This window comes from Ranitomeya imitator, chromosome 2, assembly GCF_032444005.1.
Source record: "Ranitomeya imitator isolate aRanImi1 chromosome 2, aRanImi1.pri, whole genome shotgun sequence".
Classification (NCBI taxonomy): domain Eukaryota; kingdom Metazoa; phylum Chordata; class Amphibia; order Anura; family Dendrobatidae; genus Ranitomeya; species Ranitomeya imitator.
Genome location: NC_091283.1, coordinates 200,308,150 through 200,323,734, shown reverse-complemented (window position 1 = coordinate 200,323,734; position 15,585 = coordinate 200,308,150). Strand labels below are relative to the sequence as shown.

At 39.8% G+C, this 15,585-nt stretch overlaps 1 protein-coding gene across 1 annotated transcript in view; it reads left to right on the top strand.

Annotated features, from left to right (window-relative positions):
- The first annotated feature begins 207 nt into the window (after positions 1–207).
- The window catches only part of NR6A1 (nuclear receptor subfamily 6 group A member 1), a 93,292-nt gene continuing 77,914 nt past the window's right edge, over positions 208–15,585 (top strand). Inside the window, exon 1 of the mRNA XM_069748471.1 lies at positions 208–362. Within this exon, the coding sequence (XP_069604572.1) occupies positions 347–362 (16 nt within the window). The 5' untranslated portion in view covers positions 208–346. The remainder of the gene's footprint in view (positions 363–15,585) is intronic.

Sequence of the window (15,585 nt, the reverse complement as noted above, 5' to 3'; positions counted from 1 at the left end):
TATCTTGCAATTTGTTTTCCTTAAGGGTGCTATTTAGGTTTTCGACCATGAACTGCAGTAATATGCAGAGAATAAGGGTGATCAGTTCCACTGAGATAACCCCAGGGCAATAAACCCTCCCTTCCCTGCTTCCCTCCCCAGGCCAGAACTGACCTTAGGGCTTGAACTGTGTGGTCACATGACCAGCTTGTAAACTGACCTGAGAGAGGAAGGGTCCTGTCCCTCCCAGCCCTCAGTAGAGTAGGCATTTCGAGCAACAGGAGACGTTGTCCCCATCATGCTGCTGGTTGCATGGTGACATGCCCAGCTCCATGGCTGCACCTCAGCACACCCGGACAGGCAGGAGATGGACACATGGGAAGGTATGTACCCTATAGACTGAGGCTCTGGGCCCAGCACCAGGCCACAGAGGTCATTGTGGAAGGTCGAGGGTGGTTGGGTCAACTAGTCATCCCTGCATTCTTCTTATTTGGAAACACAGGCAGACATGAGTAGCAGATACGGGTGTGTTCCTGGTGGAAATCTAGCGATATCTTATTTTTTTCCGTTATTTGCATTTGCGTGCTGCGTTACGCATTTACAACTAAAATTGTACCGGTGAGAATGTGCCGGTAAAGAATTATACACAATGGTTACAATTCATGTTATTACAGATCATGGTTTACCGAAAAAAAATGCTGTATTATAAGGCTTGTATGTGTGTGAACTATAAGGGTGGTATTGTGCCGATATATAGGTTTATCATATATGGTTAAATCCTTGGTAATGACTTTCTAGGGTTTGGCAAAGACATCACCAATATAAAATGTGGGCCATAATGTCAAAGTGCTAAAGTAATTGGGCTCATGAAGGCGTTTATAGGTCAGGCCCGGAAATGGAGAGGAGCAGTTGTAGTTTCGCAACTTAAGAAAGGAAGTTTCGTAAACTTTAAGCTTGTTAGTTTAGGAAAGTCAGGAATGTAGCGTTCTGCTGAAGAGGACTGGCCAGTGGCTTCACTTGTCTGTCTATTTATCTGTATCAATGAAACCTACAGAAATACTCCCACGGACAACAAGTCATTATAAAACACTATCTATGTATATCTATCTGTTATCTGTGTATATCTATCTGTCCTTCCTATCCCTCTTTTATTTGTCTCTTGCAGTTTTATTTCTCATATTTGCCATTTATCTGTCTCATATCATCTCATATTTATCTTCTATTTATAATAATAATAATAATCTTTATTTATCTTGCAGTCTATCTTTCTATCTATTGCGCTTTTATTTCTCTCATATTTTCTATCTTTCTATCTGTCTGGCTTCCTAGGTTATTTTATTTGACTCATATCTACCTTATTTCTGTGTTTCTAATGCCTATCTATTATCTATTTTACGATCTCTCGTTCAATCTTTCCATCTATATTTCTCTACGTACGGTATATCTATCCAACTCTCCATTACTTGTCTCTTTATCCGTCTTTTTTCTACTTATATATTTGTCTATCTATACCTCTATCTCGTGTGGATCTATTATCTGTCAATCATCAATCTATTAATTTATCTATCATCTATTATCTATCTAAATATTATCTATCATCTATCTATTATCTATCTATATCTATTATCTATCATCTATCTAGTTATATCTATTATCTATCATCTATCAATTATCTATTTATCCATCGATCTATGATCTATCTATTATCTATTATTATTATTTATTTATATAGCACCATTAATTCCATGGTGCTGTACATGAGAAGAGGTTACATACAAATTACAGATATCACATACAGTAAACAAACTAACAATGACGGACTGATACAGAGGGGCGAGGACCCTGCCCTTGCAGGCTTACATTCTATCTATGATCTACTTATCTATTATCTATTTATCTATTATCTATCGATCTCTATCTATTATCTATCATCTATATATCATCTATTTATCCATCTATCTATGATCTATCTATTATCTATCTTTCTATCTGTTATCTATCATCTATCTATTATCTATCTATCATCTATTTATCCATCTATCTATGATCTATCATCTATTATTTATCTATTAGCTATATATTATCTATCTATCTATATCTCATCTATCATCTATCAAACATCTATCTATCTGTTATCTATCATCTATCTATATTCTATCTATCTATTTATCTATCTATTATCTTTCATCTATCTGTCTATCATTATCTATCTATTATCTATTAATCTATTAGCTATCTATTTATCCATCTATCTAGGATCCAACTATGATCTATCTATTATCTATCTATCTAACTTCTATCTAGCTATATCTATTATCTATCTATCATTTATCTATTTATCTAATATCTATTTATCTATTTATCTCTATGATCTATCTACCATCTATCTGCCTCATCCATTCACTTTTGGAGTATGTTTTATGCATATTCCCTTTTTATCTTATACTTGGATAAATTGATCAGTTAGGCCTCTAAAACTTGTAATAATCCCCTTGGTCTCGGAGGACTGCGGCATTAGACCCGCACACATTGTGATGATTCCAGTTATTACCGCTATTACCTTTTGCACCAGATATGAACACATGAATCATTTATGAAATAATACACCGGTATTAGCTGTTTTCCTATCTGCATGGGTCAGATAAATCGTTCACATTACCCAGTGATGGATTCCATGTAAATGGATTTCTAATGGACACCTTGAGCATGACCCGGGTTATGTTCAGAAATGTTTATCTGCTCTGCGTTATGTATGGGAGTATATACAGTGTGTGTGTGTGTATATATATATATATATATATATATATATATATATATATATATATATATATGTATGTATACCGGTGTATATGTGTATATATATCTTCACACACACACACAGGGTGAATATCTGTTCTTATGTGTTAACTAATGCGTGGAGGGGGATGTCCTTGCGTCACATTAGTTTGCGACAGCTGGTCAAGGGTGACACCGATTAACGACAGACAGCTGTGAATGAAGCCGTCTCTGAGAGATTTATGTGTGGGCGTATCTGTGTGTGTATATATCTGTGTGTATACTGTATATGTGACTAGGGCCAGTGAATGACTAGAGTATATGATGATATAGACCTCATTTCCTCCCATTTTCATTTTTTGGCAGCCTCACGTGATTCCAGGTCAGCGCATATATACACATATAGTGATCACCAGCCTTCCTAATCCTGATATAAGCAATGTACCACACAGGCCACTTTCCATAGCAGATTCTCATTCTAGTTCCCCTAGGGCCATATACACGGCCCTGAAACCAGAACAGACGTTTAACTCTACCGTCAACCTAAGTATTATATTTCAGAAAAGGCTAATCGCCACGAGTTGTCCATATCGGGAACATCTGATCTATGGGGGGGTGCTGAGTGTCTCACCCCCAACAATCAGACATTAATGACCTGTCCTAAGGAAAAGCCATCAATGTTAAAGTCGCCAAAACCCCCTTTAAGATGTTCCATTATTATTGGTCAGTCTCTACCTTGAAAGGTTCAGCCAGTAGGACATCTTAACTGCTTAGTAAATTATTACAGAATTAAACCCAATCTGTCCAATTTTTCCCCACCATTGGGCAATGGTCAGGCCGTTTCACAGATGGCAGAAGGTTTTTTTTTTTGGTATACCCAATCCTCAGTATGGTTCCAGTTGCCTAAAGAGGAGGCCATATTGCTTGCAGGGGTTCCAGTCCAACAGCTTTATGATGGATGCCTCTGCGTATTTGTGCATTATAATTTAAGACTGTGGTCTTGAATGTCTTGGGTGGTGGTTATTTGCCTGAAACCCTTAATCCCAATGACATTGTATTGTTTGTATACGGGCTTACCCCTGCAGTGCTTCTGTATCCAGCTGAATTCTGCATTTCCTTTGTTACTACACTGTACCCTGATCCCAGATACTTAGGAACTCCTGAGTTAGGCCTTTCAGGAATACGGGCGACCAGTCATCATTTCCACTTGTATTTTTTTTTATCTCTTAACTTTTTATTTCTACGTGACCTTCTCACCTGATGGCTTTATCTGGTAGGAGGGGTCAGATCACTGCCCAATTTAGCAAAACAGCAAAATCCAGTCTTTCAGCACATGGGTTACCATGCAGGAAGTCTCCGATGCTGGGGGGTGGGTGGTTTTTCACAATGTGTGTCTGTTGGGGGGGGGGGAGGTGGATTTCAGCATCTGTAAGGGATCAATAAGTGACAAGACCCCTTCAGCCCTTTTTGTTTACCTTTTAATTGAGTGTAATCATTTTCCAGGGTTACAAGCAGAAGGGTCAGAAATCAGATCAGACCATTTGACTGGTCTTACAGTAGATACTCCCCTCCCCCGCCTTACCCAACAGACCCACCCTAGATCCAGTTTAGCAGGAATTCCTTGGGATAATTGTGTTTAACATTTCCTGATCCATCCGGAATTTTTTTTTCAAAGAAGCGTGCTCCAGGCAAGAATCCCTTATCGAAAATTTGTAGTGTAGTATGGATGTGTATAAATACCTACCAATCGCCAATGTTCTCCAGTTTCCAGCGCTGTTGTGATCCTCTTCTTGACCGCAGTTCTGATGAGCTGGATCTCATAGCGTCTACTGTATTGCTAATTTAAGCCTATGAGGCTCACATCGAAGCTCTCAAAGACTTGCAGTCCACACAGGAGACGCGACGTGAGCGGGCTGGTTGGAACTGATTTTGGCATATTTCTGCAGAGAATTGGAACATCGCTGGAAACGGGGAAGATTGCGATCTGTTAAGTTTTTATACACTTCCACATTATACTACATAACTGTTGATATTATCTATCATCTCCAGACTCAAACATCAGCACCTGTGGTGCAATATTGGTGACTGCGTGATACTATATCGCTTTGTGTTGACACTACCGTAGACGTGACGCCATTACTTTTGCTTAGTTAACTTTCCATAGGGATGAATGATCAACCAGTATGTAAACCTCTTGTCTCCTATGTGTAATGATTAGATCTTATTATGTGCCTCAAAGTCCATTCTATCCCATTCTTGCGAACATGGCTGCATTTAGGCTCAGCTTGATCACTAATAATTCATTTCACTTCATTTGATAAGTGGACTCAAGATACGTGGTAAATTACAGGACACAGCCAAGGGGGTGCTCTGGTGGTGCTAAGCTCCAGTGTTGGGGCCAACAAGCTACATTGCCTTGGGGGAAAGCATTTATATACAAGGAGGTGGCAGCAATCTGAACCTTTACTTTGGGTAAAGAAAAGCGTACCTACCGCTCGGGATCAGTTACCAATCTTGTTCACTAAAGATGATCCAATCTTTTAAAATTTGACAATAGAGGATCTACATGGGATTTGATTTTTATTGGCGCACCCATTGACTTGAATTGGCGAATCTTATCTTAAATACACAAGAGAATAGTGCATGCTGTGATATTTTCCACATAGATGCCCACCCGGTTCATGTGAAAAAACTCATCTGATCAGCCCTATTGAATTACATTGGTTTGTGTGCTGTGCAATTTTAACTCTTGACAGAACATGTCCGCATAATACGCTCGTCTGAACGAGCCCTTAGTAATGTCAATGTGACCTCCACGTATATGGCTATGCGTAAGCAGATGGTAACCGTTCTGCACTTGTTAATTCATGTAGGATATGTACAGTTCATTCAGAGTGGTTTTTTTTAAATCTTTCCCTATTTCTAGGGCTAAGCTGTGAGCTCTGACACCCTCTCACTAAGCAGATTCACTCTGAAATGGTTGCTGCGCTACATTCCCTCCCTCAGCTTTTATACTGGCTATGATGGCCTGTGCAATGCTATGTGATGGCTGTGCTATATATAATGTGCACAGCATTTTTGGACACACACCGAGAGTTCTCTCTGGCTGATGCAATATTCTGCATTGCGTAAAATTATGGTGGTTACTTTTGGCATTTTGCGTGAATCAAATCGTAGATTGTTCAATTTTGCTAGGTTTCAGACAATTTTCAAAAATTCAACACAAATTCAATTTGCATTCAATCGATTCCTTCATGTCTATCATTCATACATTTTCTAATATTTCACTGTAATATTTTATAATATAGGAATAACAATGGACATTTCTGGTTCTCCAACTTAACACAGACCCTTCAAAGAATAATGTTGAGAATAGAGTGGCTGTCAGTCGAACAATGGTTTTTCGCTCAACTGGCAGCTATCTTGCAAGACCCTCCCATACACAGGCGCACTCCCTTTGTCACTTGCTCTGTCTCCTGTGTTCTCTATGAGAAAGCTGCTGTATCTCACAAGAACAAAAGGTGCGTCAATCCGATATTGGACATGCTGAATGCTTATTTCCTTAAAATGGAAAGCCCCCTTACACATTAGGCTATTGGCCAAAACAGTCAATATTGGTGGGTTCGGCCAACATTAGTCTGTGTATGGGGGCCTTTAGGCTGTTGTTACTGGTAATTTATCCTGAATAGATCCTGCATCTGATTAGTTATGTTAGAAAAATATGCGAACCTGCCAACAACTTTAGCCGCCCATTCTTTTTGGAAGTTACACATGTCCGATAGCGGACTGCAGTCTGTCAAAAATGTGATTTGTCAAGGCTGAGTTTTTTGGGACCATTAATGGCTAAAAATAAAAACGTAGCATGTGACCAACCAAATTCTAAATCAAATACAAGAATATATCACCGCGCTACTCCATACATGTGTAAAGCCAAATTGTGAAGATGTTGAATATGCAAATAAAAATAAACTTTTCATTTCTTTTCATTTGCATATTCAACATCTTCACAATTTGGCTTTACACCTATATGGAGTAGCACGGTGATATATTCTCTTGTTTTTTTAGGCTTTGCTTTCTAGCAGGTATACACAGAACCTGCTTCAATCACCAGCAGCTCTTTATACAAATCTTACCCTTGGGTCAGTCATTTGCCGAGCGCCAGTGTTTATATCTATACTTTTTCAAATTCTAAATCAAACCAAAGCCTTCGTGCAGGCTCATTGCTGATTTTTGTTGTCTGTCTCTCTGATCTTCTACATTAGTCTGAAATGTCGATGGTTGACCCAGTCGCATGAGTGTTCTGACGGGCAATTAATTGGCCTAAGTCTTTTTTGAAGGGCCAGCATAAGGCTACTTTCACACTTCCGTCTTTTGTCCTCCGTCGCAATCCGTCGTTATGGGCAAAAAACGGATCCTGCAAATGTGCTTGCAGAATGCTTTCTTTTGCCCATAGACTTGTATTAGCGACGGATCGCGACAGATGAGCACACGTCGCATCTGTCGGGCGACAGATCCGTCGTGTTTTGGCGGACGCAACACACAAAAAAAGTTCAATGTAACTTTTTTTGTGCGACGTGTCCGCCATTTCCGACCGTGCATGTGCGGCCGGAACTCCGCCCCCTCCTCCCCTCTCATCACAATGGGCAGCAGATGCGTTGTCAAACTGCATCCGCTGCCCACGTTGTGCTACATTTAGCACAACGTCCGTCGGGCCGACGGTTTGCGACGGCCCGATACCGACGGAAGTGTGAAAGTAGCCTTAGGCAACATTCACAGTATCCGTATTTGGTCAGTATTTTACATAAGTATTTGTAAGCCAAAACCCGAAGTGGAATAATCGGAGGAAAAATATAATAGAAACACATCACCACTAATGTATTTATGACTCACTCCTGGTTTTGGCTTACAAATACTGATGTGAAATACTGACCTTATACTGAACGTGTGCACGTGGCCTAACAATGTAATAGTTTGCTGATCACATACTGTACCTAACCTCAATTTAGCCATTGTGCCCAAAAATTCGCAGTTGTATTTAATATTTTTTTGTGTTGCCTTATTTTCTTATTTCTCCCAAAATGGTCTCCTTTACACATTATAGAACTGTCCACCAAATTTTGGTTTAGCTGACTAGCTCTCCCTACTCCCCAATGTTCTCCGTGAGAGGACCCCTGCCAGAGGAAAAGGATTCACCATTGAAATTCCAGTGGTTGAATCCTTCTCTCCGAACATCTACTCTTATTGGAAAGTCAGGAGGGCCCCATACACATTTAGATGGTCAGCCAATACCATCCGAGTTTGACCTACTTTTATCTAATATGTTTAAAGAGGTATTCTTAAGATTTAAAATTATCCCTATAACCATGGATATATATAAAAGATAAGTTCCTGGATATATATTAAAGATAAGTTCTCAGCCACCTGAGGTCCAGCCGCTGGGACGCCCAATTATTCTGAGAATCGGGGCACTGAGGATCATTTTGTGAATAGCTGTTATCTATCATGCACACTACCACTCCATTTAAGAGAGTGCCAAAGGCCAGCAAAGTGCATCATGAGGCCGTCTCTGTCAGTCCCATTAAGAACAAATAATGGGACAGTCTAAGGGTACCGTCACACAGTGGCATTTTGATCGCTACGATGGCACGATCCGTGACGCTCCAGTATCGTAACAATATCGCTCCAGCGTCGTAGACTGCTGTCACACTTTGCAATGTACGACGCTGGAGCGATAATTTCATGACGTATGTGCGATGTAGAAGCCGTTGGTTACTATGCGCACATTGTATACAATATCGTGCACACCTTTGTTACACCATGCGATCATGCCGCCACAGCGGGACACTAGATGACGAAAGAAAGTTTCAAACGATCTGCTACGACGTACGATTCTCAGCGGGGTCCCTGATCGCAGGAGCGTGTCAGACACTGCGAGATCGTAACTATATCGCTGGAACGTCACGAATCGTGCCGTCGTAGCGATCAAAATGCCACTGTGTGACGGTACCCTTATGATCGACCAACATTTCGTTAACACAAGGCTCTTCAAAGCCCCAGTTCTGGGTATCAGTGAGGGGTCCCAGCGGTTGGAACTTTATGCCCTATCCAATGGATAAAGGGGATAACTTCCAAACTTTGTAACACTCCTTTAACTAGGTTTTTAGGATTTATCATTATTTTCTACAATCCCTGCTTATCTTATACATAGCGTAATCTCAATTTTCTTTTCCGTGATGACCCTAATTTTGATCATTTCTAGATTTTTCTTCTTGACTAGGATTCTTTTTAGGATCCTAATATAGCTGCAAAATCTTGATAGTTCTTGCCTTATTAAACATATAAAACCACTATTTATTGTTAAAATCAAGGCGACAAACCCAACCCTTAGTGACCAATAAACACTATCGATCATCATAAGTGACACTACCTATCATCGTATCTGGCCTCCTGAAGAGCCGTGGCAGGCGAAACGCGTTGAGGCGTTCTCTATAGATGGCGGCAGTGCTGACATGCCGGCAGATGAGTACCGATAGCTTATGTATATACTAATATCTTGAGATGACATAGCAACTGGTGGTACATCAGGGATACCTATTGAGGATGCTCCAGTGAATACGGTTCGGTCTGGTAGCAAAATATCCAATCTTGGCCAGCTACCTGCTTTTAGTCCAGTTATTTTTGTAGTACTATCTGCTATACTTATATTGGCATTTCACCTACCGTCATAGGTGTCTATCATCTTCCTTGTTCGTTCTGGGGTATAGGCTTTCCCTAGTACAGTTGATCTCTGTATAGTACTAGAGGACCCTTTAGATGCTGGGTAGAGGTGACCATTAAGTGGTATAGGGTACACCAGGGCCCCTAGGGACAGTCATCGTGGAGCGGGGGCGCCAGTACGTTCCCCCTAGGGTGTCAACCTCCGCAGCTAGGTAGGGGAGCATCTAGTGTATCTGACTAGTGTCATATAGCTATCCCCATTAGTTCAATGGTGTTTTTAGAGCACGTTTTTTTGTTTTTGTTTTTTGTGCTTTTTGGTTTGTTTGTGTTTATTGGTCACTAAGGGTTGGGTTTGTCGCCTTGATTTTAACAATAAATAGTGGTTTTATATGTTTTTTGAGGTCTACTTTATGATTTAAGCCGTGTGTACCTCGTGCATTATAGATATATTATTTTTTATAGTTCTTGCCTTATCCATCCATTTTTGAGGATTATCATGGACTCTTAAGATTCATTTACACCAGCAAGAGTAAAAAAAAGGGGGAATAGTAGCTCACCACCTCAATTTTTTAATGCCACATAGTACTGGGATGTTCCCCCGACCCCTCGGCTTGTCCAGGTAAAGTACCCAAAAAAAATTGGCCTCACAAAATGTAAATGAAAAATAACCTTTGATTTAATATCCATTAAAATTCAATGGGCATCATGGCGATAAATATTTGTTGATACGTTTCCGACCGTAAGGTCTCAATCGTAAAAATAACATCACTAGATTTTGCAGCCAAATTTTCTTCTTTTACACTGCAGAAATATCGCTGCCAATAACCGCCTGCCGATCATGAGACCAACAAGCAAAACATTCATATATCTGGTCACATCATCTTTTGGTTTATACAAAAGATTATCAATCTCTGCAGCACATCGTCCTGTCGTAAGCAGGACCTGCGCTGGCTGCCAAGAACTATGTCGGTCTACCTGTGTAAACAACTATTAATCTACCGGCAGTGTAAATGGACCTTTTAGACTTCCTTTTTTTAAAGTTTTCTTTATTATCTCACCCACATGATAAATTGTCCATATTAATTGAGAAGCTGTTGGCATGAGCCACTGACCAAATAGTTCTCAATTGATGATAAACTTAAATTTGGAAAATGGTTAAAATAACTTTTTTTATAGCTTGTGTTAAGAAATGTTTGATGTGTGTGTATATGTATGTGTATATATATATATATATATATATATATATATATATATATATATATTTTATTTTTTTATTTTTTTTAAACTAAATCGTGTATTTATTTTCAAGCTCTAACATCTCCAGATTTATCTTTCTACCCTTCAAAAATGTGTATTATCTCACTAAGCTTTATCTTATCTCTCTATTCAAAGCTCTTTGAGGGGGTTATTTAACACATTGAAGTCTGGTCATGTTGCTGTAACTGTAATTACTTTTATCTTCGGAGACCATAGATCTGTTGGACGTTTTTATTCCATAGGTTTTTTGGTCAATAATGAATTTTGCCGAAATGCAGCGATATGGTAACCCCTTTGGAAGGAGTTGAGTTAAACCAACAGTTTCATTACAGGCAATACTTTATTTAAACAATGGCTTCCCATGTACTACTTCTGGTAGCCAAAAATGGTATCACTAATTATTTGTTGTTCTTTGTCTTTTGGCTTTTGAGCCTTTTGGGTCGTTGACAATGAATAATTGATTCTTGACGCGTTTCCGGAAAAAAATCCGGTATTTGGGGAAGACTAATCTTCTTGAAAGGGTGGATTGGGACATAAATTTTTTTTTAAAAGAATGTATATTTTTATTCTGTTACTCTGGTGGTGTCACTTCAAAACCTATATTGTATGAGAACATGGAAGGAACCCTACCGTGACCTTTTGAAACAATGCCCCCTTTAATGTGAGAAAGGGGGTGGGGTGGGGTTTGGGATGCTTTACAGGGCCAAAGCCATAAAATTCTACAGGGTTCAAGATGAGGTTGAGTTGTAAGCTTTGTCATTTTCACACACTGCATCAATGTTTGCTTTAGCACTTGTGCTGCAATGAAGTTGGCCTGCAGAGGTTGCACTAAAGATAAACTCCAGCTTGTGGTCACCACATGTTGTTGTTGTAGTTCATGTGCTCCCCACCCCAAACTATTTACCACCACTAACCTCTAATGTCATAATTTGTTTGCCAAGCACATTAGATGGCTGTGGATATCGGCTGAAAGATCGTTCGTCCAACAGCCATCTCGGCCAACTCTTCCATACACAGGAGGTCTCGTTTGGCCAAGTGCTCCTGTGTTCTGTATGAGAAAGCTGCTGACTGACACATCGGCTAGTAACCGATCTCCGGGAGAACAATGCAATCGGCTGTCCAAAATCAGACATCACTCCCAAACATCATTTCGCCAGCATCCCTATAGACATTAGACCGTCAGCCGAACCAGTCGATATCAACGGGTTCAGCCAACATAAGTGTTTACTGGCAGCAGAGTTTAGATTGGTATTGTGACTCCAAAATTAGGTCCATAATTTTAAGATTCGTTGCTTTCATATGCTCGTTTTCAGTGTTTTTGGAATAGGTTTGCCTAACCAGTAGGAAATACATTTTGACATAATGTTAAAAAAAAAAATTGCTCCAGTTTTTCGCGTTTTTCTGCAGAGAATATCTCCACTAGTACTGAAGCTAGTTGGAAAATTTTGCATTAACACCAAGTTTCTACCTGTTAGAATGCTAAAGCCATAGCTTTACTTCACCGAGGCAATCATTTGGATCACATGTCTTTGTTGCCACCTTTGGGAATAGCTCAGTCCAATCTTATTTAGTAGGACAGAGTGGTAGCTTGGTGGTTAGCCTCTGTTGCCTTCCAGCGCTTGGGTCCTGGGTTCAAATCGCACCAATGACAACATCTTTGAGGAATTTTCTCCCACACTCCAAAGATATCTTGATGCCTGCAGGACATTTTATATATGCATGTATGCGAGCTTAACACGTGTAATAATTACAAAATGATCATTTATATCCCAAAATTTCCCCAAATAAGTCAATTTTGCCCCGATTTTTAACCAGTCCTTCTTCAACCCCTTGTTACCTCGTTTTGAAATATATCCCATAACCTAGTGGCAGGGATAACTTTACATTTCTTTTAGATATGAAAGAAACAGCCTCAAATATCAAGGTTAAAGGGGGTGGTTTGCATATTAAAGCATCGGGAGCATGGAGAGGTCAATGGTAATGTTGCCTTCAATCCACCCAATACTTTGCAGCATAACACAAGGAGTCCCCATTAATATGCAAAGGAAGAAGAGAGCATAGGGTCATGAAATCAATAGGACCTTGGGAGTCCTTAATAGGGTCATCTGGAATTCCTACAGGGCCTTGTAAAAATCCAAAGATTCTTATCCTTCAGTTTTTTTTCCCTTCACTGCTACAAAGTTCAGCTGCCAGGAACAGTAAAGTGAAGTCGCTGACATACAGTAAATGGCTATGATGTGTGATTCTGGGGGAAAAGGCCAGCGTTAAACAGTTTTGATACATTGAAGACTGATATTAAACTTGACCATTAGTTTTTATGTAAAAAAAAAAATCCCCCAAAATTAATACATTTATTAAAATTTGAACAAGAGAAACAAGGGAACAAGTGACGTTATCTGATATTTTTAGGTCTTTTTTTTTTAGCACTTGCACTATAGATAACATACGAGGGATCAGTTTTAGGTGTGGGTTTTAAAAAAAAATTAAAAATTTGGTCCGGCTCAGGAGTGATATTTGATGGTCTTTTTGGAGAGGTTTCATAGTGTTGAAGCCCATGGGGAAAAAAAGGATAACACACAAATCCCACCATGTTCAAGGGTTCTGCTTCTGAAGTTATAGAAATCCGATAGGTGCCGGATGGAATCCGTTTCAAAGGACCGCTATTTGTCTGACCACCCCATGCAACTCTGGACTCGTCGGGGTTGGCATGAGTTCTTTATGGGGAGAGGAGAGTAAGCTGCTTTCAGACATCTCTGATTGTGGCTCATCTTCAGGGAGAGCAATAGGATCGGTTATTAAAATACTACATGCCGATCCTCTCCACCAACAGGGAAGAGTTAGGAGGCCACCTTGCATATGATCCCACCAAAATCCACACATTTGGTTGACTTTAAGGCTCATATACACATTAGATGTTGGCCAAACGATCATGTGTGTCCAATATCTATCACTCTCCGATCCCCTAAACACAGGCCAAGCTCTTGTGTTTTCTATGAGCTGGCCACTGCCAGACTCTTCTGACAGCTCGTCACCAGGGAGAACACAAGGATTGACCATTGGATTTACAACGTGCTCATCTTTCCCCCAACATCATTTGTCTGGAGGCTCAAGATGTATATGAGGCTGTCATCCAATCCCGATGATATCGTTAGGTTTGGCTGACTTTAGTCTAAATGTGTGTGTTGGGGGGGGGGGGGGTTGCTATAATATGTATGGGAGCCTTGAGTCTGACTCTTCAACAGTTTCGACTACTTATTCCAGATTTAGACTGGTCGGTCCAGGTTGTTAATCAATCGACATTCAACAATCTACAAGTTGATCTGCACTCATTTACTATAATGTTTAGGTGAAATTCTATGGGCACGGAAACATTGTTCTGTGCCCATAGAATAGCGATATCGGCAGGACATGTCCTGTGATTGCCAGCATGTTTACTCTATCTTACATTTGGCCTTAAGCTTAGGTATTAATTACCAACCAGCCGTTATCATATTGAAAATCTTGTATGACGATGCCGGATGTCTTATTTCTGTGGAGTAGGGAGAGGTGATCGGCTGCTGCATTCCCTCGACGCCTCTCCAAGACCGGATTGGTCAAAGCATTCCAAGATGTCTCTGAAGTATTTGATTCCATCATTGTAACAGCAGAAAGGTCTTCTGCTTACCAAATACATTACATTGTGTGAATAACGGGATCTGCCAAGAATTAAACATGGCAGCATGGTGGCTCAGTGGTTAGCACTGTTGCTTTGCATCCCTGGGGTCCTGGGTTCGAATCCCACCAAAGACAACACCAGCAAAAAGTTTGTATCTTCTCTCCGTGTTTGTGTTGGTGTACTTCAGTATTTATTTTACTGATATATTGCCATTAATCTCACCCCGCACTATCGCTGTCCCCATTGGGGCTCACAATCTACATTCCCTTTATCACTATGGCCAATATGAGCCATAAAATAAATGACTAAATATATAATGGTCTATGTGCATGACCCAACTGGCTTCAAAAGGTCCGTGCAGCATCATACAGGTCTTCAGTTTGTGTGCGATGAACATTTTTGGCTTCACAAAGAATGAATTACCCTGAAACAATGTGCAATCTCTTGTATCAGAAGTGTCTTTGATGTGCAAAGCTGCTGACTGTTTCAGGATAAGACTCTGCAACACAATACTGTGAGATGAAGTTTGCTTTTAGGCTCTGTTGATATAGAAAGTTTTCATCCCTTTGTACCAAATTAAGTATTAAAAAAAAAAACACTGGATCCGTCAGTCAGGAAAGCAGCAAAAACGGATGAAATACACTAAAGTTTCCAGAATTATTATTATTATTATTATTTATTGTTATAGCGCCATTTATTCCATGGCGCTTTACATGTGAGGAGGGGTATACATAATAAAAACAAGTACAATAATCTTAAACAATACCAGTCATAACTGGTACGGGAGGAGAGAGGACCCTGCCCGCGAGGGCTCACAATGGATCCATCTTTAAAAAACAGGCACTTTGATCTCCATTTTTTTTATAGAGATTTCTCAGAACTCTTCACGTGTTCCGGACATGCACTGTGCTAAAAAATAAATGGATCCATTAATGAACAAAGCAGGTCCCCATCCATTATGATTAGTTTTAATAAAATGAATAATGTTTTCCATAGACTGTAATGTTTAAAATAAAATGGATCCAGTTGTTATCCAATTTTGCATAAAATAATAAAAAATTTAGCTTCAACTAAAAGAAAAAAAAAATGGATAGCAGCTGGAAGAGATACAAACTGAAGACATTAGGACGCTACTAAATGAATGGATTCTTTACTGGAACATTTTATTTCTGTTTTTTATGGTCCCAAAACGGATTGAAAAA